The 25872-nt window shown below is 45.9% G+C and overlaps 1 protein-coding gene across 1 annotated transcript in view; it reads right to left on the reverse strand.

Moving 5' to 3' along the window:
- LRRC46 (leucine rich repeat containing 46) overlaps positions 1–25872 on the reverse strand; it is a 53842-nt gene that overhangs the window by 1039 nt on the left and 26931 nt on the right. The window contains exon 7 of the mRNA XM_073572472.1: positions 977–1128. Within this exon, the coding sequence (XP_073428573.1) occupies positions 977–1128 (152 nt within the window). The remainder of the gene's footprint in view (positions 1–976; positions 1129–25872) is intronic.

Raw genomic sequence — 25872 nt, forward strand, 5'->3', positions numbered from 1 at the left:
GTGTGACAGCGATCAGCGACCGCGCCCCCCTGCCGGTATCGCTGATCGCTGCAAGAAACCTCTGGACAATTTTTTATTCGCTGATCTCCCGCTGGCCAGCACGCATCGATGCGAGTGACAGGCGAGAGACCAGCGATCAGCTGTAAAATAATAAAAAAAATTAAAAATATTGTTATTCTCACCTTCCGGCGTCCCGCGCAGTCTTCCCGCCTCTTTCCACGCTCCCGGTCCCAGTAATCCTTTGCAAGAATGACTGAGACTTCGCAATCCCGGGAGAACGGACATCATCGCGGTAATTCTCACAAAGGATCACTGGGACCGGAGCATGGAGAGAGGCGGGAAGGCTGCGCGGGACGTCGGAAGGTGAGAATAACAATATTTTTTATTTTAATTCTATTTTTGACATGAATATGGCATCAGCGCTAACGAACACAGCGATGCCGCGCGCGCGGCGTCGCTGTGCTAATCGCTGGTGAAGCTGTCAGTTTGACAGCTCACCAGCGATCACATAGCGACTTACCAGCGATCCTGACACGTTGATATCGTTGTCGAGATCGCTGGTAAGTCACTATGTGTGACTCCAGCTTTAGACAGTGCACAACGATCACATGGAATGAACTATTTACACTGCATTTACACTAAACGATCAAAGCTACAGATAAGCCAATTAGCGGACATTTAATAGTTTAGACAGGCTGACCGCATTTCCATGTGCAGAGAACAATTATTCAAATGTTCATTCTGTGAGTACAGGATATCATTGTTCTCGGCAGCACTGTTTACACAGGACGATGTGCTGCTCAGGAGGATTTTTAAGCAAGCTTAAAATTAATTTTGCTTGTTCGTTGGGTGAGTGCTAGCCTGGATAGAAAGGCCAATTGAAAAACAAGTGTACATAAGTGCGCTCACTCCCGATTACTAGCAGTGTTAATGGGCTGCTAATATCTGCATATGGGCCTGACACAGGTTACCATACCTGAAACATCAAAGGGCATACTTGTCTCATCACTGTCATCACTATCACTTCCATCCTCCTCTTCCTCATTGTCAATGTTGTGATGTGCAGTGTCTTTCACAGTCTCTCCATCGAGTTGTTGAAGGACAGGTAATGCTCCTAGCACTTGCTGTCTAAATACAAAAAAAAACAAAAAAAAAAAAACAAGCAGGTTAGGAATGGATGCCATACCTAATGATTTCACTGCACTCAAACAAGCAACACTCGCATTCAAATCAGCTCTCACCTCTGCTAAACAGGCCCACTTTACATCCCTTTTATCTTCCTTATCCCACAACCCCAAACAGTTATTCAACAATTTTAACTCCCTCCTCCGCCCACCACAGCCCCCTCCGACCTCTCAAGTCTCTGCCAAGGACTTTGCCACGCACTTCAAAAATAAGATAGACCAAACAAGGCAATTCTTTGTTGTCCGACTACCACAATCTGATAGCGTTTCGCTAGGCGAAGCGGGCTTCCAGGAGTGGACCCTCTGAACCGTGGCAACAAGGGGCCCCGGACGAACCTGGTGGGACCGACCCCTATACAGGGACCGTTAGGAGCAGGCCCGGGGTTCGGATGCCATGGCAGCCGGTACCAAGAGGGGCGGCTCGGAATGGACTGGAGCGAGACAGAGGACCTGGTCCCACAAGCACAGGGAAGGCGTAGGACTCAGGTGGAGACAGGAGTAGGACAGCAGGAGACAAAGACACGGGTAGACAGGACCGGAGTAGGACTGCAGGAATCAGGCACGGGTAGGCAGGACCAGAGTAGGACTGCAGGAATCAGGCACGGGTAGACAGGCCCGGAGTAGGACTGCAGGAATCAGGCACGGGTAGGCAGGCCCCCGGAGTAGGACTGCAGGAATCCGGCACGGGTAGGCAGGACCGGAGTAGGACTGCAGGAACAGGTACGGGTAGGTAGGACCGGAGTAGGACTGCAGGAGCAGGCACGAGTAGACAGGACCGGGGCAGGACTGCAGGAATCACACACAACACGAGCAAGCAGGGCAGAGCAGGAACACACACAGGACCGGAGTAGAACTGCAAGGAAGCACAGGGACGTATGAGAACTGGAACCATGCACAGGCAAGGGCATGGGGGCCTAGCATGCGATAGCACAGCAACGATCAGGCGACTCCATTATGGGAGGGCGGCCTGAAATACCCGAGGACCGGCCCCCATTGGTCCGGCGGTGCTACCGGGTCAGGGCACTGCCGGAGCATAAGAAAAGGCAGGGAGAGCCGGCCGTGGCCTATGGAGCATGCGCAGGGCTCGCAGTGACGTCACAGGCCGCGGGCCGGTCAGAGGAGGACGCAGACGACGACGGAGGGAGGAGAAAGGCTGCGGCAATGGAAGGTGAGTATCAGGACGCGCGACGGGGGCCGTGACACAATCCCTTTGTATGCCAGACCAATGCCCTAACCCCATAACTTCCCTCTCCAAAATCACTGAAGGAGAGCTTGCTCATCTTCTCTCCACATCACACCTCACCACTTGTGCACTTGACCCCATCCAATCCCATCTCTTCCCCAACCTCACCACTACACCAATCCCATCCCTATCCTATCTCTTCAATCTATCACTAACTTCTGGTATCTTCCCCTCTGCTTTCAAGCATGCCACAATCATACCTATCCTCAAACAGCCATCCCTTGACCCGAGCACTATGTCCAGCTATTGCCCCATATCTTTGCTCCCATTTGCTTCCAAACTCCTTGAGTAGCACGTCCACGCTGAACTTTCCTCTCACTTTGCATCTAACTCGTTCTTCGACAACCTACAATCTGGCTTCCGTCCCCACCATTCCACTGAGACTGCCCTGGCCAAACTTACAAGCGACTTACTTACAGCCAAAGCTAACAGACAATTCCCTATACTCCTTCTTCTAGACTTGTCCTCTGCCTTCGACACAGTTGACCACTGCCTCCTACTACAGATCCTCTCTTCCTTTGGTGTCAAAGACCTTGCCCTATCCTGGATCTCCTCATACCTTACCAACCACACATTTAGCATTTCCTACTCCTATACTACTTCTTCATCTCTCCCTCTCTCTGTTGGTGTCCCTCAAGGCTACTAGGCCCACCCTTCTCTTCTCAATCTATACCCTTGGCCTGGGACAACTCAAAGTCCTATGGCTTCCAGTACCATCTATATGCTGATGACACTCAGATCTACCTCTCTGGCCCAGATGTCACCTCTCTGCTCTCCAGAATCCCAGAGTGTCTATCAGCCATATCCTCCTTCTTCTCCTCTCGCTTCCTCAAACTCAATGTGGACAAATCTCAACTAATTATCTTTCCTGCATCTCACATACCTTCCCTACCTGATCTATCTATCACAATAAGTGAATTCACACTTTCCCCTGTCTCAGTAATCTGCTGCCTTGGAGTAACCCTTGACTCTTGCTCTCGCTACCTCCTGTCGCCTCCAGCTCAAAAATATTTCCAGAATCCGTCCTTTCCTCAACCCTCACTCTACCAAAATGCTTGTGCATGCCCTATTCATCTCCTACCTCAACTACTGCAACTTCCTCCTCTGTGGCCTAACTTCTAACACTCTCACACCCCTCCAGTCCATCCTTAACTCTGTTGCCCGACTAATTAATCTCTCTCCTCGCTACACTTTTGCTTCCCCTCTTTGCAAATCCCTTCACTAGCTCCCAATTTCCCAGAGTATCAAGTTTAAACTACTAACAATGACCTACAAAACCATCCATAACCTTTCTCCTCCGTATATTTCTGAACTAATCTCTCAATATCTCCCCTCACGTAATTTTTGTTCCTCCCAAGACCTCCTTCTCTTCTCCACGCTTATTTGCTCCCCACCCAATCACCTCCAAGACTTCTCCCGAATATCCCCTATCCTCTGGAATTCTGTGCCCCAACACGTCCAGTTATCCACCACATTTGGATACTTCAAACGTAACCTGAAAACCCATATTTTTAAAAAGGCTTACAACCTGTAATGACCACACGGCCACCTCAACACCATCTGAGCTACTGCAACCCCCGACCTACTGTCTCCTTCCCCATAATCCTGTAGAATGTTAGCCCGCAAGGGCAGGGACCTCTACCCTCTGTATCAGTCTGTTACTGTAGTTTGTTTACTGTAAGTGATATTTTTATTTTGATGTAACCCCGTCTCACATACAGCACCATGGAATTAATGGTGCTATATAAATAATAATAATAATAATGATGGGCAAACTCAAACAGTAAAGTTCTGGGTCCGTACTAAACACAGTGTGTGTGCACGGACCCCGAACGCTGACTTCTCCAGTCCAGGTTCGGCAGATTGAACATTGGATGTTTCCTACACTGTCATCTGTGTGACAGCGTGAGAAACACTGGTGGGCTCTGAACGTCGGTAAGTTCGTTACCTCCAGCCAGAGCGCTGTGGTTCTCGCGCTGTCGTGAGAATGTCAGCAGCTCTGATCAGCGGTAAAAAGGTTACTGCCGGTCACAGGTGTCTTCTGATGAGAGTACTACTCTCGTCATCCTACTACTGCTCTCACTGCAGCACAGGCATCTGATGCTGAGACTACTCTCCTCATCGGACGCCTGTGCAATAAATAAAAAGGCGTGGGTTCCACTTTATTCTTTGAAAACTAGTGCATGTAAAGCTGACAGCTGAAGGCTGCAACCCCCAGTTGTCGGCTTTATCTTGCTGTTTTAAAATGCTTACTTACCGGTAACGGTGTTTTTTGGAGCCCATGACAGCATCAACGAGAGAGAGGGGAGCTGCCCTTCAGGGACAGGAAACCTACAAACATAAAAGGGCGGCACCTCTCTCCCGCATCAGTTGGATTACAGAGCATGAGAGGACCTCCCAGGTTAGGAGCAATATATGTACATTTTCTTCCAAACCCAAATAACTATCCACATGTGACTATGCTAAGGCAACAAGAAGTGCTCACCCACACGTGAAGGAAGGGAATATAAGGGTGATGTCATGGGCTACGAGAAACACCGTTACCGGTAAGTAACTAAGCATTTATTCTGTCTCCAATGACAGCACCAACGAGAGAATTACAGAGAGGAAATTAGGGAGGGACTACAGCATGAAGCACCCTTCTCCAAAATGTGAGATCGGAGGAGGCACCCATATCCAGTCTATAATGTTTGAAAAACGTGGAGGGAGAAGACCATGTAGCCGCCTTACATATCTCCTCAATCGACACCTCAGATCTCTCAGCCCAGGAAGTTGCCACGGCTCGTGTGGAGTGAGCTCTCTGACCCTCCGGCACTGCAACATCACTTGCTGTATAGGCCAAAGAAATTGCCTCCCTGATCTACCTAGCTAAGGTGCTCTTGGAGACTCTCAGTCCCTTCCTAACTCCCTGAAAATAAATAAATAGGGAATTCTCTTTTTTTCAAGGGTCAGTGCTCGTAATATAACTAAGCAGACACCTCCTAACATCTAATGAATGGAGCTTTCTCTCTCTCTGATTCCTGGGATTGGCGGAAGGAAGGAAGAACTGTCTCCTGAAGTCTGTCTCCTGAACTTCAATGCTACTTTTGGTAAATGAGGGATCCGGTCTTAAAGTAACACTATGTACCCTAAACTGGATATAAGGAGGCTGCCTGGATAGGGCTTGGATGTCACTAACCCTACGGGCCAATGTTAGCGCCTCCAGAAGGGCTGTCTTGAGGGAAAGAATTTTATTGGTGCTTCCTCAATGGGCTCGAATGGAGCTTCTGTCAACGCTGATAACACTAAATTTAAATCCCAAGGTATCAACTTCTGCTTAAGGATAGGCCTAGACCTAGCCGATGCCCTTATAAATCTAGATATCCAATAATTTCCTGCTAGATCACAATTATACAGGGCCCCCAATGCCACAACCTGGACTTTAAGGGTGTTTGCAGCCAGACCCAGCAATAGGCCCTTTTATAAGAACTCCAACACCTGGCCTATCTTATTATTATTTATTTATATAGCGCCATTAATTCCATGGTGCTGTACATGAGACGGGGGGTTACATACAAAGTTATAGATATCATTAACAGTAAACAAATTTACAATGACAGACTGGTACAGAGGGAAGAGGACCGTGTCCTTGCGGACTTACATTCTATGGGATAGTGGGGAAGAGACAGAAGGTCGGGGGTGCAGCAGCTTTGGTGGTTTTGAGGCGGTGGCTCGGGCGGTGGTGAGGCAGCAGAATGGTTATTGCAGGCTGTAAGCTTTCCTGAAAAGATGGGTTTTCAGGTTCCATTTGAAGGATCCGAGGGTGGTGGATAATCGGACGTGTTGAGGCATGGAATTCCAGAGGATAGGGGATATTCGGGAGAAATCTTGGAGGCGGTTGTGTGAGGAATGAATAAGTGTGGAGGTCTTGGGAGTGGAGTGGAGTGTAGGAGGTCTTGGGAGGATCGAAGATTACGTGAGGGAAGATATTGGGAGATTAGTTCAGAGATATAGGGAGGGGATAGGTTGTGGATGGCTTTGTAGGTCAGTGTTAGTAGTTTGAACTGGATGCGTTGGTGACTTGAGAGCCAGTGGAGGGATTTGCAGAGGGGAGAGACAGGGGAGTAGCGAGGAGAGAGGTGGATTAGTCGGGCAGCAGAGTTGAGGACAGACTGGAGTGGTGCAAGAAAGTTAGCAGGGAGGCCATAGAGGAGAGTGTTGCAGTAGTCAAGGCGGGAGATGAGGGCATGTAGAAGAGTTTTAGTAGATTGAGGGCTGAGGAAGGGACGGATTCTGGAAATATTTTTGAGTTGGAGGCAACAGGAGGTGGCAAGAGTTTGGACGTGTGGTTTGAAGGACAGGGCAGAGTCGAGAGTTACCCCGAGACAGCGGATTTCAGGTGCGGGAGAGAGCGTGATGCCATTTACCATAATAGATAGATCGGGTAGGGAAGATACGTGAGATGGAGGAAACATAATGAGTTCAGTTTTGTCTACATTGAGTTTTAGGAAGCGAGAGGTGAAAAAGGAGGATATAGCTGATAGACACTCCGTGATTCTGGACAGCAGAGAGGTGACATCTGGGCCAAAGAGGTAGATCTGAGTGTCGTCTGCATACAGGTGGTACTGGAAGCCATGGGACTTTATGAGTTGTCCTAGGCCAAGAGTATAGATGTAAAAAAGTAGGAGCCCCAGGACAGAGCCTTGGGGGACTCCAACAGATAGAGGGTGGGTTGAGGAGGTAGTGTGGGAGTGGGAAACGCTGAATGTGCGGTCAGAAAGGTATGAGGCAATCCAGGACAGGGCAAGGTCTTTGATGCCAAGGGAAGAAAGAATTTGTAGCAGTAGGCAGTGGTCGACTGTGTCGAAGGCAGAGGACAGGTCGAGAAGGAGGAGGATGGAGAACTGTCTGTTAGCTTTGGCTGTAAGTCATTAGTAATTTTGGTCAGGGCAATTTCAGTGGAATGGTGGGGGCGGAAGCCAGATTGGAGGATGTCAAGGAGGGAGTTAGTTGAGAGATGGGAGGAAAGTTGAGCATGGACTTGCTGTTCATGGAGTTTGGAAGCAAACGGGTGCAGTGATATGGGGCGATAGCTGGGCATAGCAGTTGGGTCAAGGTTTGATTTTTTGAGGATAGGTGTTATGGTGGCATGTTTGAAGGCAGAGGGTAAGATACTAGAAGATAGGGATAGGTTGAAGAGATGGGTTAGGGCTGGAATGATCATGTTAGTGAGGTTGGGGAGCAGGTGGGAAGGGATGGGGTCAAGTGCACAGGTGGTGAGGCGTGATTTGGAAAGAAGAGGAGTAAGCTCTCCTTCAGTGATGTTGGAGAGGGAGGTTATTAGGGAAGGGGAGAGGTCTGGTATGTGGAGTTGTTGGGGTGGTGGAACAGTAAAGGTTTGCCTTGTTTGGTCGATCTTGTTTTTGAAGTAGGTGGCAAAGTCCTCAGCAGAGATGAGTGGAGTTGGAGGTGGCAGTGGTGGGCGTAGGAGAGAGTTAAATGTGCTGAACAGTTGTTTTGGGTTGTGGGATAATGAAGATACAAGGCTTGTGAAATAGGTCTGTTTAGCAGAGGTGAGGGCTGATTTGAAGCAAGTGTAGCTTGTTTGAAAGCAGTGAAGTCGTCTGGCAGGCGTGTTCTCTTCCAATGCCGCTCCAAGACCCTGGATGCTTGTCGTAGTTTTTTGGTAAGGTTGCTGTGCCAGGGTTGCCTATTGGTTTGTCGCACTTTGCCATGCATGAGAGGGGCGACTGAGTCTATGGCTGATGTGAGGGTGGTGTTGTAGAAAACGGTGGCACTGTCCGTGTTGTGGAGTGAAGATATGGAGGACAGAGGTAGAAGAGAGTCTGAGAGTCTGTGAGTGTCTAGGTGTGCAAGGTTTCTGCGAGGATGTGCTAGTGGCGGGACATGGGGGGCAGGTTAGAAGGATGAGAAGGTGAGTAGGTGGTGGTCAGGGGGAAGGGAGAGGTTGTGAGATTGGGTAGGGAACAGAGGCGGGTGAAGATGAGGTCTAATGTCCATCTGTGTGAGTGGCTGTGGAGGACCACTGAGTAAGTCCAAAGGATGAGGTAAGTGACAGCAGTTTGCAGGCTGCTGGCTGGCTGTCAATGGGGGTGTTGAAGTCCCCCATGATTATGATGGGGATGTCAGCAGAGAGAAAGTGGAGGCGCCAGGTGGAGAATTGGTCGATGAAGGCAGTGGCTGAGCCCGGTGGTTGGTATATGACAGCCATTTGGAGATTAGAGGGAGAGTAGATACAGACAGAGTGACCCTCAAAAGAAGGGAGGATAAAGGAGGGTGGGGGTTGGATAGGGTTGAAGGAGCAGTTTTTAGAACGGAGGAAACCCAATCCTCCACCATGTCTGTTGCCAGGGTGAGGAGTATGGGTAAAGTGGAGGCCGCCATAACTCAGTGCGGCCGGGGAGGCCGTGTCAGGGGGTGTTAGCGAGGTCTCAGTGAGGGCCAGGAAGGAAAGGTTGCGGGAGGTAAAGAGGTTGTGGATCACGTGGAGCTTGTTGCAGACAGTGCGAGCATTCGAAAGTGCTCCAGAAAGAGGGTGCGGGAGGGAGGGGGTCAGTGGCACAGGTTTTAAGTGTGAGGGATTGCGGTAGTTTCTCTTAGTGTGAGAAAGATAGGGGTGAGGATTAGTGGGATGTATGAGGCGGGGGGGGGCAGGATTGGGGGATATGTCGCCAGCAATGAGAAGAAGCAGAGAAAGGGAAAGCAGGTGGGTGAAAGAGAGTGACCGACTTTTATTGTATTTTAGTAGGATAGGTCTGAGGTTAAGGAGCAGGTCTGCCAATGAAGAGAAGTGGGGGGGAAGAGAGAGAGGGAGATAGTTATTTGGTTTGAGGGTGCAGGGTAGGGTGACCGCAAAAAATCGATGTCGGAATTTTGTCCGTCTGGACCCCACAAAACGATTCCCCTTTCCAGATATTGAGATAGCCAAAATTTGAGCTCGATCAAACGACGTTAACCTGTGCCGCTCGTCGCTCAAAGTTTGAAAAAATCCAAATTGAGGTATTTTAAGATTTAGGTATTTTGCATAGTCTGTTAGACTATAAAGAATGTGACAACAACATTGCAGAAATAGCCCTGACCAAATTTTCGAACCATTTGTGGTATTTGAATGCAGAGTTGGTGGGATTATCGTTTTTTGATCCCACCATTACAGACAATGAAAAGTTGTTAATGGCTAATAAATTGCTCAGTAGCACAGATGAACCATCAGAGCACGCTAGGGTTGTAAATCCAAAAGTTAGGAAAGAAAAATTAAAAGAGGTAGGAAGTAACCGACTTTAACGACCTTCTGACAAAAGATGAAGAACAAAAGCAATATGTCCTGCAAGTTGTAAGCAAATGCCGAGCATTATATTCTGACGTTTCAAAAACTACTTTAACAAAAGCTCTAGAATAGATTAGATAACTATGTAAAATTATCAACTCATGTAGGTTAGCGTGCTCTGATGGTTCATCTGTGCTACTGAGCAATTTATTAGCCATTAACAACTTTTCATTGTCTGTAATGGTGGGATCAAAAAACGATAATCCCACCAACTCTGCATTCAAATACCACAAATGGTTCGAAAATTTGGTCAGGGCTATTTCTGCAATGCTGTTGTCACATTCTTTATAGTCTAACAGACTATGCAAAATACCTAAATCTTAAAATACCTCAATTTGGATTTTTTCAAACTTTGAGCGACGAGCGGCACGGGTTAACGTCGTTTGATCGAGCTCAAATTTTGGCTCTCTCAATATCTGGAAAGGGGAATCGTTTTGTGGGGTCCAGACGAACAAGATTCTGACATTTTTTCCCCCCCATATGAGATCCGGTCACCCTAGTGCAGGGGTTTGAGGATGGCGGAGGAGAGTGAAGATTAGTGGAGCAAAAACAGTGAGGGCAAATGTAAGCATGGTTAAATAGCAGGGTATGAAAAGAAAGGCAAGTAAAATAAGCAAATGGTGATTATTCTTACCTTCTGACCGATTTCTGGACTATTTCTGGTATATTTCTGATGTATCACTTTAAAGATGTCACTTCAAATGATGTCAAATCTGACCAAGGTCTAATCTGACCTGCTCTGTTCAACTTATACCATGCAAATGTCCATGAAATGTTGCCAGGTGAGTGAGAGAGGGAGGAGGAGGAGGGGGCTGGAGGACTGTTTACAGCAGGGAGCAATTAACAGATCTTAACCTTTCCTCCAACCTCCACCCTTCAAACTGATAGAAACTTGTTCCAAGTTCTGGCATATATTTTCGTTGTGGATGCTTTTCTGCTTTTAAGTAAAGTGTACACAAAGTTGTGTGAAAATCCTCTCCTTGATATCAATGCCCTCTCAAATTCCACGCCATTAGATGCAAGTTGGAAACTCGTAGATGAAAGACCAGACCCTAGGAGAGGAGGTCCCTGAGTGCTGGGGGGACCCAGGGGTCGGAGATGGACATCCTTCTCAGCGAGGAAAACCACGGTCTCTTGGGCCAAAATGGGGCTAGCGGAATAACATGTAACCCGTCTTCCCGGATCTTCCTTAGTACCAATGGGATCAGGGCTCTTGGAGGAAATGCGCATGCTAGTTTGAATTCTCACGGGATTAGGAGAGCATCCACCACCTGAGAACTTCCTCTGGGGTTTAAGGAACAGATCAGACGCACTTTCCTATTCTCTCTGTTAGCGAAATGATCCACATCTGGACACCCCCACATCTGCACAATCTGGTTGAAAATACTCTGATTCAATACCCATTTTCCCTGTGTGAGCTGGTGGCGGCTTAGGAAATTGGTTTTGATGTTCTCCTTTCCTTTTATGTGCAGGGAAGTTAATGACAGTAGAAGTGTTTCGGCCATATGAAAAATATGATCCATCACCTCCATCAAAGATCTGGACCAGGTTCCCCCTGGTGGTTGATATAGGCCACAGTTACTTGATTGTCGGACAGCACTCTGACATGTTGACCCTGCAAGAACATAAGGAGCCAACTTATTGCTAACGCCACCGCTAATAATTCTCTCCAGTTAGAGGAACTGGCCTGCTCGCACCTGTCCAGGTCCCTTGGACCCATACCTCCCCCATATGTGCCACCCAACCCCTGGGGCTAGCGTCAGTGGTAATAATCCGGGAGATATGGTTAACCCAGGGAACCGCTTTGGTTAGGTTTGATAAATTTAACCACCAATGCAGGGACAGTATTATAGAGGGGGACAGAGAGAATTTTAGATCCAGGCACCCTCCTAGCTGACGATCATTACGCAATACATTCCACTGAAGGACCCTAGTATAGAACTGGGCCGAGTGAACCGCCAGAATGCATGACGTGAGTGAGCCTAGAAGAGACATCGCCCCCCCCTATGAGACATAGATGGATTGTTTACTGCCTTCTGAATCTGACGTCGAATACCGCTTATTTTAGACCATGGTAAACGACATTCCTGGACTTCAGAGTCCAGCACAAGACCCAGGAACTCCTGCACCTGTAGGAGCTGTAAACATGATTTTTTAACATTCACCAGCCACCCGAGCTGATCTAGAATGGACATCACCTTACTTGAGTAGTGCAGTGTGGATTTCAATTGCCTACAATCAAAAAGTCATCTAGATAGGGGACTACTAAGATATCCTGCTCATAGAGATGTGCCATGACTTTTGCGATCACTTTGGTCTGGCCATTGCTCCTTGGGTCTTTACCAAACAGGAGGGCTCTAAACTGGAAATGTTTTACCACGATTGGGGTGTGGCCTAGCACTCCATGCGACCAGACTGCTTTCAGGACTCCTCTGCTGTAATCCTGAATTTATCCAATTAAAAGTGCCTCCAGAGTACTGGTACTGCCCTATACCGGTGGAAGAAGATTGCAGGAACCAGCCCTGACGTCTGGTGTGACTGAGGACTGTGGCTATGGTGAGAAGAAGGCAGAAGGATGCAGGTGCAGGAGCAGGGAGCCAGGAGCATGATGGTGCCAACAGTGTGGAGGCAGTAAAGAAATCGGATGCAGCTAATGCAGCATACAAAAAGAGGCTGGAAATTGCTGCTAAACTTGAAAGATTTGCATGGGTGGATGGCGCAACACAGGAGATGGCTGAAAGAGGTGAGGAGGGGGCTGGGGAGAAGATGGATGGAGAAGATCTGGAGGATTGTGCAACACAGGAGGGGCCAGAGGTAGAGGAGAGAAGGCAGGAGCAGGAAGCATGATGCAAGAGACTTCTGAGGAGCCTGTAGTAGGGGAGCCCACAATGAGAGACATATATGATCTGGTTAAGTTTCGCAAAACTGCACTAACTACCCTTACAAAGAGAGTAAACGGTATAAAGGAGGAAATGATCAATATGAAGGCAGCCATTCACAAGGCTGATACCAGAGTGGGGGTGATGGAAGAAAGAGTGAGCACACGGGAGGACCAACTTTCTAAGCTGCAGAAGTCTCACACTCAATGCCTGCAGCGGTGTGCCATTCTGACTGATAAAAATGATGATTTAGAAAATGGCTCCAGGTGGAATAATGTGCGGTTGGTGGGCATCCCTGAAAAGGCAGAAGGGACTGATCCTAAAGCATTTGTTGAGGACTGGCTACGCAATAAAATGGGCGCTAACTATCTGACCAAGCTGTTTGCAGTGGAGAGAGCACATCGAGTCCCCATGAGGCCTCCCCTCTGCGTTCCTCCCCACGTACCATCCTGGCCAGGATCCTTAATTACAGAGATAGAGGCATTATTCTACGGAAGGCAAAAATGGCTGAGGATATGAGTATTAACGGCCAGACAGTGTCCATATACCCCGACTACTCGGCTGAGGTTCAGAAGCAAAGAATGCGGTATGGTGGGGTGAAGAAAAGGATGAGAGATATGGAACTGGCATACTCTATTTTGTATCCTGCTAAGCACAGGGTTGTGGCTCTGGGATCTGTTCATTTCTTTCCAACTCCGGAGAAGGCAACTAAGTGGCTGGACTTCAACGAGAAAAGGATCAGAGCTGGTAAAGGAAGGGAGAAGTGAGAAGACGCGCTGAGAGACCTGATGGGTCGTATACTTGTGAAAGAGCAAAGATGGATGGTGCTATTATATAGAGACTTTTTGATCCTGCGTTCTAGTTATCATGGTTAATGGAGATGATAGCACATGTAAGCGGAGGAGAAATGGAGGGATTGAAAGTAATTTAAATTTTCGAGATAACGTTTGTGAGTTTGCTAGGTATAGAGTTACCCAGTCTCTGGTTTAGCGGGGAGAAACACATTAGGAGTCTTTGGTAATGGTTTGCTATGGTCATCAACAGTGGGGAGTGAGAGGGGAAGGGGGGAGGCCCTTCAGGCTATGGGTTGGTTCTAGGGGTTCTTGGGAGATGTACTGTCCTCTATGGGATAGGGAATGTATACATATAGGAGAATATGGTGGGTGATAAGATTAAAATTATTAATTGGAATGTGAGGGGATTGTCTGATGGAACACGAAGAGCGGAGATTATGAAGTATATTAGGAAGGGGGGCGGATGTGATATGCCTTCAAGAGACACATTTGATTAAGGAGAAAGTGGAGATATTGAAGAGAAGATGGATCGGGAAGGGATATCACTCCTCATACGCTAGGGGGGTCTCGTTGATGGTGGGAGCGTCCACACCCATTGAGGAAATTGAAAGCCATGTCGATATTGAAGGCCAATACGTTTTTTTAATTTGTAAAATTTATGAACAATTGCTATGTATAGTGGCCATGTACATACCACCTCCGTACTCGGGGAAGAAGATCCAGGAGGTGATAGAGTTGTACAAAAGGGGTGCGGGATTACCATTGTTAATTATTGGTGATTTTAATAATGTAATGGATAAGGGATGGGACAGACATAAACAGGGAATAGGAAAAGGCGACCGAAAACTGACATCATTTAGTAACTATGTGAAAGAGCTTGGAATGATAGATCTGTGGAGGGTGAGAAATGAGGATGTGGTGTGTTACTCCTGCTATTCTGCTACTTATGGATGTCTCTCGCGAATTGATCTGGCGCTAGGTAATGAATTGTTGACACAATCGATTTGTGGAGTGGAATATCTTCCGAGAGTCATCTCGGACTATAAGCCTCTGGAGTTGCTTATTAAAAAGATGGGGGGGAGGTCTAGAAAGAGGAGTGGGAGGAGGCTCGATCCACTATGGCTGGAACATATTAATATGGAAGCAATAAAGGGGGAATTAGATGAATTTTGGCAGATTAATGAAGGTAGTGCTGACAGGTGAGTGGTGTGGGATGCCATGAAAGCATATTTGAGGGGTCTTCTGTTTCAAGAAATTTCTAGATTTGAGGCTAAAATTACATTGGAAGACAGGTCAGTGATTGAAGCTTTAGAATGGGCGGAAAGGGAACTGATAGTGAACCCATCAGTGGAGAGTCATAATGGGCTCAAGGAAGCTCAGAAGGGAGTCAACGAACTATATATAAAGAGAGTAGAGAGGAAAAGAGCTTTTTAGAAGGCACAATTCTATGATGAGGGAGAAAGGGTGGGGCATTTGCTATCAGTAGTGGTGGCAGCAGAGGGAATCCTCATTTGTATACAAGCTGAAGACGGATGAGGGGATGGAGGTGGTGGATACAGAGAATATACTGGAAGTTTTTTCCCGGTTTTAGGAGCAGCTATATACTTCTAAGTCAAGAGCCTCATCTGCAGAGATGGAAGGGTTTCTTGGGGTGGCGGGACTCCCTAGTATTATAGAGAGTGACAAGAAGAGATTGGAAAAGCCTGTAACACAAGAGGAGGTTGAAACAGCTATAATGTCTATGACAAATTATAGGGCTCCGGGGGCGGATGGACTTCCGGGTGAAATCTAGAAACAGTTGGTTGAGATGATAGCACCTAGACTTAAGGCGGTCTTCGAGGAGGCTTTGGAGTGTGGTGCACTGCCATTGTCCATGAGGGAGGCTGTGGTAGTGGTCATTCCTAAGGAAGGTAGAGACCTGAAGTTCGCAGAGTCCTACAGACCCATTTTGTTGCTGACAGCGGATGTAAAAATTCTGGCCAACCGATTAAAGAGTGTAGTGCAAGACCTTGTCCACTCTGTACAATCTGGATTTATGTTGAATAGGTCTACAGCGATAAACATATGTAGACTCTACCTTAACCTGCAGCTGCCGTTGGATAACGGGTGGTCGTAGAGTAGTAGTATCGTTGGATGCGCATAAAGCATTTGACAGTATCGAATGGAGTTATCTTTGGAAGGTGTTGGGATTGCTTGGGACTTGGATCAACCTTCATATCATGGATACGGCTGTTGTACACATCCCCAACTGCTAGGGTCAGGGTTAACGGGCAGACATCCAGACAATTCACTCTTCATAGGGGGACCAGAAAGGGGTGTCCGCTGTCTCCGCTGCTTTTTGCGTTGGCGGTGGAGCCCCTGGCACAGACAATTAGAAAGGCAGCCTCGGTCAGGGGGTTTAAATATGGACCTATAGAGGAAAAAATAGCTTTATATGCAGATGATGCGTTGCTTTTCCTGGAAAACCCTGATGAATCCTTGCGGGGTGTGATGAGCATCATTGGGAGATTTGGGGCTATGTTGGGCCTGGAAATCAATTGGGAGAAATCCAATATTCTAGCTGTGGACGGTAGTGGTGAAGATCTTAGGATAGAGAGGGATGGTAGTAGGCTGGCGGTTGCGTGGCAGTTCAAGTACCTGGGCATTCAAATATCGCTCCTGCTCTCGAGTTATACAGACTTAAATCTGATCCCACTATTGGGTAAGTTGAGAAGAAAAGTGGGAGCGTGGTGCAGATTACATCTATCAGTGGTAGGAAGGACAAATCTGATTAGAATGGTACTGAAGCCCCAGGTGTTATACGTGCTGCACAATGCCCCCATTTGGTTACCTAAGCGGTGGTTTCGTAAAATCAATTCTATATTTAGGGATCTTGTGTGGGGGAAAAAACAACCGAGGATTAGATTGGAAATATTACAGTGGTCCAAAGATGAGGGGGGCTGGCACTCCCGAGCCCGTGGATTTATTATCTAGCAGCTCAGGGCCAACAGCTGAGAGGATGGAGAGAGACGGAGGGCAGGGGTTCGAGTTGGCGGATATTGACTCAGGTGCTGGGTAGAGACTCATTGGTTCAAGGACTGGAGGCAGGTAGTTTTAGGGAACTGGGACTGTCATGCCCCACTCTGGACCTGGTACACAAGGTGTGGGAGGAGATTAGGGGAGTGGAGGCTCTGACAAATTATTCCCCTATATGGCAAAATGAAAAACTGCCGGAGTTTGACAAAATGGGGGAATTTAAAAACTAGACGAGGAAAGGAATTCAGTACATGGCCCAAGTACAGGACTCACAAGGACTATTGACTTTTGAGAAACTACAGGAGGAATATGAGTTATGAGATCTGTGGGTTCCAGTATAGACAGCTCTGTCACACTTACATAGCGCAGAGTAAGAAGGTTTCTATGAGGGTCCAAAAAGACATATTAGTGGACTGTGTGTAGTGATGGGGGAACAAAAGGAGTTATGTCAGGTATTTATAAAGGACTGTATTGAAGAGAAATAGCGCAATAGTGCATTATCCAGTGTAGGTATATCAATTTAAAAATAATACACTCACCAGATGGAGCTTGTAATAAGCATGAAGGATTCGCTGCTGCAGAAACCACAGATCCACGAGGGACCGATGTAGAAGATGCAGGATAGGAAAAAAGTCGTCCGGCAATCCGCAATCAGTGATTCGCAGCACGGATTGTCTGACCACTTTTTTCCTATCCTGCATCTTTTAAAGGACTTAATGCACACCTTTTTAACTAATTACCCAATTAAGGCTAAAGAGAAGTGGTATGACGAATTGGGGCCGATAGAAGAGGATAAGGGGGAGGCGATTATGGAATCTATACCCCAATTGTCACTGAGTGAGCCAGGTAGACTCTCACAAATATATGTGCTCCATAGAGTATATAGGACACCTGAGAGATTATTTATGGCAGGACTGAGACAGACTTCTGGATGCCCTCGTTGTCAGGCTGATGGGGCCGGGATCTTACACATGTTGTGGCAGTGCTCCTGACTGGACTCATACTGGACAGCGGTTATTAACACTATAGAGGGAGTGTATGACTGTAGAATTGAGAGGGATCCTGTGGTTTGTATTTTGGGTTATGTGGAGGAGATTCAGATTCAAAATCAGTTCAAATTGGCGATAGCTAGTTTGCTATACATTGCACGTAAATTAATAGCCAGGCACTGGATAAATGATGAACCGCCGATACAAGAATTTATTAGACAATCAGACTTTATTGTAAATATGGAAAAAGGTATTTATGCCAAAAGAAAAAGGGAAAAAATGTTCAATTCATTGTGGTCACCGTGGGTGGAGAGACGATGATCCCGAAAGGAGGACGTACTTCTGAGTATATGTTGCTGTTTTTTCTATAAGGGAGTGGGGGAGGGGATGCGCTGTAATTGAAAATATGTGACCTTGTTGGACATTGTAATGTCTGGGACTTTGTTCTGCAAATTGCCTCTTCAGAGAGAAAGAGGACTTGAACTCTATAGTGCCACCTGTTGGCAGAAGCGATCCTACAGGTTACAATCAACCCTTTAACGAGTTTTGTAATATGACTTAGGCTAAAAGCCAAATCAGAATCTCAATTTGCAGACACGGTGTTTCGGGCTATTGGCCCTCGTCAGTGCAAAGTATGAGAACTGATTTGGCTAGGTGAGAGGCTCTGGACTGAGGTCTAAGGGGTACGGTTTCTCCTTGTGGAGAGTGACATACCAGCTCTGGCTTGTCAAGGTAAGGAGGCTTATTCGCTGTGCAATGCTCCTCTGGGAAATTTAATATGCAAATTGCCTCTTCAGAGAGAAAGAGAACTTGAACTCTATAGTGCCACCTGTTGGTAGTAGCGATCCTACAAGTCACAATCAACCGTTTGAAAAGTCTTGTAATATCACTTAGGCTATGTGCACACGTAGATTTTGGTCCTGCGGATTTCTAAAAATCCGCAGGTAAAATCTCAGGTCAAAAGTCCTGCAGTTTACCTGCGGATTAGCCTGCGGTTTAGCCCTGCGGTTTCACACCTCTACAATGGAGAAGGTGTGAAACCACAGCGGAATCCGCACAAACAACATTCTGCGGATTTGAACCCACAGCAAATCCGCGCTGAAAAATCCGCAGCATGTGCACAGCGTTTTTCAGCTTACCATTGAAAACAATGGTTCTGTACAACGCAGTAGAAACTGCTGCAGACTCGCAGAGCCTGAAACGCACGGATCCGCAGCAGAATCCGCACCGTGTGCACATAGCCTTAGGATAAAAGCCAAATCAGAATCTCAATGGACTTTGTTCTCTGTTTGAATTTCGTTAATAAAAATTTATCTGATTAAAAAAAAAAAAGAAAATGTTTTAACACACCTTCTAGTGACACTGCCACCCTAAGAAACTGCTGGTGATCTGCATGTATCGGTATGTGGTTGTAAGCGTCCTTTAGGTCCAACACTACCATGAAGCAACCTTTGAAGAGTAATTTTATTGCTGACTTCACAGATTCCATTTTAACCCCTTTACCCCCAAGGGTGGTTTGCACGTTCATGACCGGGCCAATTTTTACAATTCTGACCACTGTCTCTTTGTGAAGTAATAACTCTGGAACGCTTCCATGGATTCCAGTGATTCTGACACTGTTTTCTCGTGACATATTGTACTTCATGTTAGTGGTAAAATTTCATTCATATACAGTGGGGAAAAAAAGTATTTAGTCAGTCAGCAATAGTGCAAGTTCCACCACTTAAAAAGATGAGAGGCGTCTGTAATTTACATCATAGGTAGACCTCAACTATGGGAGACAAACTGAGAAAAAAAAATCCAGAAAATCACATTGTCTGTTTTTTTTTTCATTTTATTTGCATATTATGGTGGAAAATAAGTATTTGGTCAGAAACAAGCAATGAAGATTTCTGGCTCTCACAGACCTGTAACTTCTTCTTTAAGAGTCTCCTCTTTCCTCCACTCATTACCTGTAGTAATGGCACCTGTTTAAACTTGTTATCAGTATAAAAAGACACCTGTGCACACCCTCAAACAGTCTGACTCCAAACTCCACTATGGTGAAGACCAAAGAGCTGTCAAAGGACACCAGAAACAAAATTGTAGCCCTGCACCAGGCTGGGAAGACTGAATCTGCAATAGCCAACCAGCTTGGAGTGAAGAAATCAACTGTGGGAGCAATAATTAGAAAATGGAAGACATACAAGACCACTGATAATCTCCCTCGATCTGGTGCTCCACGCAAAATCCCACCCCGTGGGGTCAGAATGATCACAAGAACGGTGAGCAAAAATCCCAGAACCACGCGGGGGGACCTAGTGAATGAACTGCAGAGAGCTGGGACCAATGTATCAAGGCCTACCATAAGTAACACACTACGCCACCATGGACTCAGATCCTGCAGTGCCAGACGTGTCCCACTGCTTAAGCCTGTACATGTCCGGGCCTGTCTGAAGTTTGCTAGAGAGCATTTGGATGATCCAGAGGAGTTTTGGGAGAATGTCCTATGGTCTGATGAAACCAAACTGGAACTGTTTGGTAGAAACACAACTTGTCGTGTTTGGAGGAAAAAGAATACTGAGTTGCATCCATCAAACACCATACCTACTGTAAAGCATGGTGGTGGAAACATCATGCTTTGGGGCTGTTTCTCTGCAAAGGGGCCAGGACGACTGATCCGGGTACATGAAAGAATGAATGGGGCCATGTATCGTGAGATTTTGAGTGCAAACCTCCTTCCATCAGCAAGGGCATTGAAGATGAAACGTGGCTGGGTCTTTCAACATGACAATGATCCAAAGCACACCGCCAGGGCAACGAAGGAGTGGCTTCGTAAGAAGCATTTCAAGGTCCTGGAGTGGCCTAGCCAGTCTCCAGATCTCAACCCTATAGAAAACCTTTGGAGGGAGTTGAAAGTCCGTGTTGCCAAGCGAAAAGCCAAAAACATCACTGCTCTAGAGGAGATCTGCATGGAGGAATGGGCCAACATACCAACAACAGTGTGTGGCAACCTTGTGAAGACTTACAGAAAACGTTTGACCTCTGTCATTGCCAACAAAGGATATATCACAAAGTATTGAGATGAAATTTTGTTTCTGACCAAATACTTATTTTCCACCATAATATGCAAATAAAATGAAAAAAAAACAGACAATGTGATTTTCTGGATTTTTTTTTCTCAGTTTGTCTCCCATAGTTGAGGTCTACCTATGGTGTAAATTACAGACGCCTCTCATCTTTTTAAGTGGTGGAACTTGCACTATTGCTGACTGACTAAATACTTTTTTTCCCCACTGTAACTTGTGCTTATTTGTGGAAAAAAATTGAAATTTGGCTAAAATTTTGAAAATTTCGCAATTTTCCAACTTTGAATTTTTATGCCCTTAAATCTCAGAGATATGGCACACAAAAAACTTAATAAATAACATTTCCCACATGTTTACTTTACATCAGCACAATTTGTGAACCAAATTTTTTTTTTGTTAGGAAGTTATAAGGGTTAAAAGTTGAACAGCGATTTCTCATTTTTGCAACACCATTTTATTTTTAGGGACCACATCACATTTGAAGTCACTTTGAGGGGTCTATATGATAGAAAATACCCCAAAGTGACACCATTCTAAAAACTGCACCCCTCAAGGTGCTCAAAACCACATTCAAGAAGTTTATTAACCCTTCAGGTGCTTCACAGGAATTTTTTGAATGTTTAATAAAAAAAATGAACATTTAGCTTTTTTTTCACAAAAAAATTAATTCAGGTTCAATTTTTTTATTTTACCAAGGGTAACAGGAGAAATTGGACTGCAAAAGTTATTGTGCAATTTGTCCTGAGTTCGCTGATACCTGATATGTGGGGGAAACCACTGTTTCGGCGCATGGCAGAGCTCAGAAGGGAAGGAGCACCGTTTGACTTTTTCAACGCAGAATTGGCTGGAATTGAGATCAGACGCCATGTTGCGTTTCTAGAGCCCCTGATGTGCCTAAACAGTGGAAACCCTCCACAAATGACACCATTTTGGAAACTAGACCCACCAAGGAACTTATCTAGATGTGTATTGAGAACTTTGAACCCCCAAGGGCTTCACAGAAGTTTATAATGTACAGCCGTAAAATTAAAAAATCATATTTTTTTCACAAAAATGATCTTTTCACCCCCAATTTTTATTTTCCCAAGGGTAACAGGACCATAAAAGTTATTGTGCAATTTGTCCTGAGTACGCTGATACCCCACATGTGTGGGTAAACCACTAATTGGGCGCATGGCAGAGCTCGGAAGGGAAGCAGTGCCATTTGACTTTTTTGGCTGGAATTGAAATCGGACGCCATGCCGCATTTGGAAAGCCACTGATGTGCTTAAACAGTGGAGACCCCCCACAAATGACCCCATTTTGGAAACTAGACCCCCAAGGAACTTATCTAGATGTGTGGTGAGCATTTTAAACCCCCAAGTGCTTCACAGTTTATAACGCCCGGGAGTGAAAATAAAAAAATCATATTTTTTCTACAAACATGATTTTTTAGTCCCCAATTTTTTTATTTTCCCAAGGGAAAGAGGAGAAATTGGACCCCAAAAGTTGTCCAGCTTGTCCTGAGTACGCTGATATCCCATATTTGGGAGAAGTAGGCTCAGAAGAGAAGTAGTGACGCTTTGGAATGCAGACTTTGATGGAATGGACTCCCCAAGGAACTTATCTTGATGTGTGGTGAGCACTTTGAACCCCCAAATTTTTTTTCCACAAAAATGATATTTTTGCCCCAAATTGGAGGCAAAAAGTTGTTGTGCAATTTGTCCTGAATAGGCTGATACTCCATATGTGGGGGTAAACCACTGTTTGGGCGCATGGAAAAGCTTGGAAGGGAAGGAGCACCGTTTGACTTTTTCAACGCAGAATTGGCTGGAATTGAGATCAGACGCCATGTTGCGTTTCTAGAGCACCTGGTGTGCCTAAACAGTGGAAACCCCCCAATTCTAAGTCCAACCCTAACACCAACACACCCCTAACCCTAATCTCAGCCATAACCCTAGCCATAACCCTAGACCTAACTCTAGCCTTAGCCCTAACGGGAAAATGGAAATAAATACATTTTTTTTTTCATTTTACTATTTTTCCCTAACTAAGGGGGTGATAAAGAAGGGTTTGATTTACTATTTATGGCGGGTTTTTATGTTTGGCAACTGTCATACGCTAAAAGACGCTTTTTATTGTAAAAATAATCTTTGCATCACCACATTTTGAGAGCTATAATTTTTACATATTTTGACCCACCAGGTCATGTGAGGTCTTATTTTTTGCGGGATGAGTTGACATTTTTATTGGTACCATTTTCGGGCACGTGACCTTTTTTGATTGCTTTTTATTCCGATTTTTAGGACGCAGAATGAACAAAAAAACAGCATTTCATGAATTTCTTTTGGAGGGTACGTTTACACCGTTCCGCATGTGGTAAAATTGATAAAGCGGTTTTATTCTTCGGGTCAGTACGATTACAGCGGTACCTCATTTATGTCTTTTTTTTATGTTTTGACGCTTTTATGCAATGAAAACAATTTTATGCATACTGCATCTAGCTCACTCTCTGATTTTGAACCAGTCACAGAAGAAGAAGTAAGCAGGCTCCTTGTATCTTCTCGCCCAACCACTTGCACCAGTGACCCATTTCCGTCAAATCTCCTCCAGTCCCTTTCCCCTGCTGTCACCCCTCACCTAACTAAAATATTTAACCTCTCTCTCTCTTCTGGTATTTTTCCCTCCTCATTTAAGCATGTCATCATACATCCACTACTTAAAAAACCATCCCTCGACCAAAACTGTGCCGCTAACTATAGACCTGTCTCTAATCTTCCCTTCATCTCTAAACTCATGGAACGCCTGGTCCACTCCCATCTTATCCGCTATCTCTTTGATAACTCTCTTCTCGACCCTCTCCAATCCGGTTTCCGCTCTTTACACTCCACTGAAACTGCCCTCACTAAAGTCTCTAATGATCTACTAACAGCTAAATCAAATGGTCATTACTCCATGCTAATTCTCTTGGATCTCTCTGCAGCATTCGACACTGTGGATCATCAGCTCCTCCTCACTATGCTCCGTTCCATTGGCCTCAAGGACACCGTTCTCTCATGGTTCTCCTCCTATCTCTCCGACCGCTCCTTTACTGTATCTTTTGCTGGTTCCTCCTCCTCTCACCTTCCCCTTACTGTTGGGGTTCCTCAAGGATTGGTTCTAGGCCTCCTCCTCTTCTCCTTGTACACTGCCCCTATTGGTCAAACAATCAGTAGATTTGGTTTCCAGTACCATCTCTATGCTGATGACACCCAATTATACGCTTCTTCTCCTGACATCACGCCAGCCTTTCTAGAAAACACCGGCAGTTGTCTAACCGCTGTGTCTAATATCATGTCCTCACTATATCTGAAACTGAACCTGTCAAAGACTGAACTCCTGGTGTTTCCTCCCTCTACTAATGTACCTATACCCGACATTGCCATTTCTGTGTGTGCTTCCACTATTACTCCCCAGCAACAGGCCCGCTGTCTTGGGGTCATACTTGAGTCCGAGCTTTCCTTTGCCCCCCACATTCGATCACTGGCTCGCTCTTGTCATCTGCACCTCAAAAACATTTCTGTAATTCAACCTTTTCTTACTTTTGACTCTGCAAAAACTCTGTTTCATTCATTCTCGTCTCAACTATTGTAACTCTCTTCTAATCGGTCTCCCTCTTACCAAACTCTCCCCTCTCCAATCTGTCTTGAATGCTGCAGCCAGGCTCATATTCCTCACCAATCGTTACACCGATGCCTCTACCTTGCGCCAGTCATTACACTGGCTACCCATCCACTCCAGAATTCAGTATAAACTTATTACCCTCACCCACAAAGCCCTCCATAGCTCAGCACGACCCTACATCTCCTCCCTTATTTCAGTATACCACCCTACCCGCGCTCTCCGTTCTGCTGATGACCTGAGGTTAGCATCCTCAATAGTCAGAACCTCCCACTCCCGTCTCCAAGACTTTACACGTGCTGCGCCAATTCTTTGGAATGCACTTCCCAGGTCAATACGATTAGTCCCCAATCCCCACAATTTTAAGCGTGCCCTGAAAACGCATTTATTCAGACTGGCCTATCGCCTCAACACATTAACCTAATCTATCCCTGTGTGGCACAGCCAAAAGTTTTACCATAACCAGATTCCCCGCATTATGTTCCCACATGCTTTATGCATCCATTAGCCCTCTGTGTTTGTACTGTTACACACTTATTATGGCTGGTCCATATAATCAGGGCAACTGTTACCACCCACCTTTCGTGTCTACCTCTTTCCTCATAGACTGTAAGCTTACGAGCAGGGCCCTCTTTCCTCTTGGTATTTGTTATAATCTACTGTATGTGATTATTGTTATGCTGTAATGTCTATTGTCTGTACAAATCCCCTCTGAAATGTAAAGTGCTGCGGAATATGTCGGCGCTATAGAAATAAAATTTATTATTATTATTATATAAAAAATAATTATTTTTGCATCGCTTTATTCTGCGAGCTATAACTTTTTATTTTTTCGCTGATGATGCTGTGTGGCAGCTCATTTTTGCAGGACAAGATGACGTTTTCAGCGGTACCATGGTTATTTATAGCCGTCTTTTTGATTGCGCGTTATTGCACTTTTTGTTCGGCAGTATGATGATAAAGCATTGTTTTTTGCTTTGTTTTTTATTTTTATTTTTTAAGTGGTTCACTAAAGGGGTTAACTAGTGGGACAGTTTTATAGGGCGGGTCGTTACGGACAGACATAGTGCCGGGTGTCAGCTGTGATAATCAGCTGACACCCGGCAGCAATCAGCTGCGCCCCTCCCCGGGAGCGCCACTGATCGTTTAGACGTACTATCCCGTCCCCGGTCATATGGACTGGGCCCAGTACCGTGGAAGGGATAGTACGTTTCATGTCAGAAAGGGGTTAAAGAAACGCACCATCAAGAATTTATTCAGACCTCTCAAATTAATAATGGTCCGATAAGAACCATCCGGTTTCTTTATTAAGAAGAGTGGAGAGTAAAAACCCCTTCCTCTCTCTGACACAGGAACCTCCACCAAGACTGCTTTGTGACAAAGTTCCTAAACTTCCAACTCTAGAGCTTGTTGCTCTGCTAGTGAGGAATGAATGGGAGTTATCATGACCCTATCTTGAGGAATCTCTCGGAACTCTAATTTAAGTCCTGCACAGATAATATTGTGAATCCACAATGTTCGAAATTCTTGACCAGGCCAGGTAGAAGGCTGAAAAGCCTCCCCCCCCCCCTACCTGGGCCAGCAGTCATTGGGCTGGTTTTTTGTGGTCCTGAGAGGAACTAAACATGTACCCTCTACCTGTCTTTCTCCCGTCGCCCCATCTAGTCTTATCTCTAGATGACTTTCTGCGGCTGAACCTCTTCCTGCTGAAGGAACGACCATGGGAGGGACCCGCCA

Source organism: Dendrobates tinctorius, unplaced genomic scaffold (genome assembly GCF_039654945.1).
Source record: "Dendrobates tinctorius isolate UK_male_01 unplaced genomic scaffold, ASM3965494v1 ptg000032l, whole genome shotgun sequence".
Lineage (NCBI taxonomy): Eukaryota > Metazoa > Chordata > Amphibia > Anura > Dendrobatidae > Dendrobates > Dendrobates tinctorius.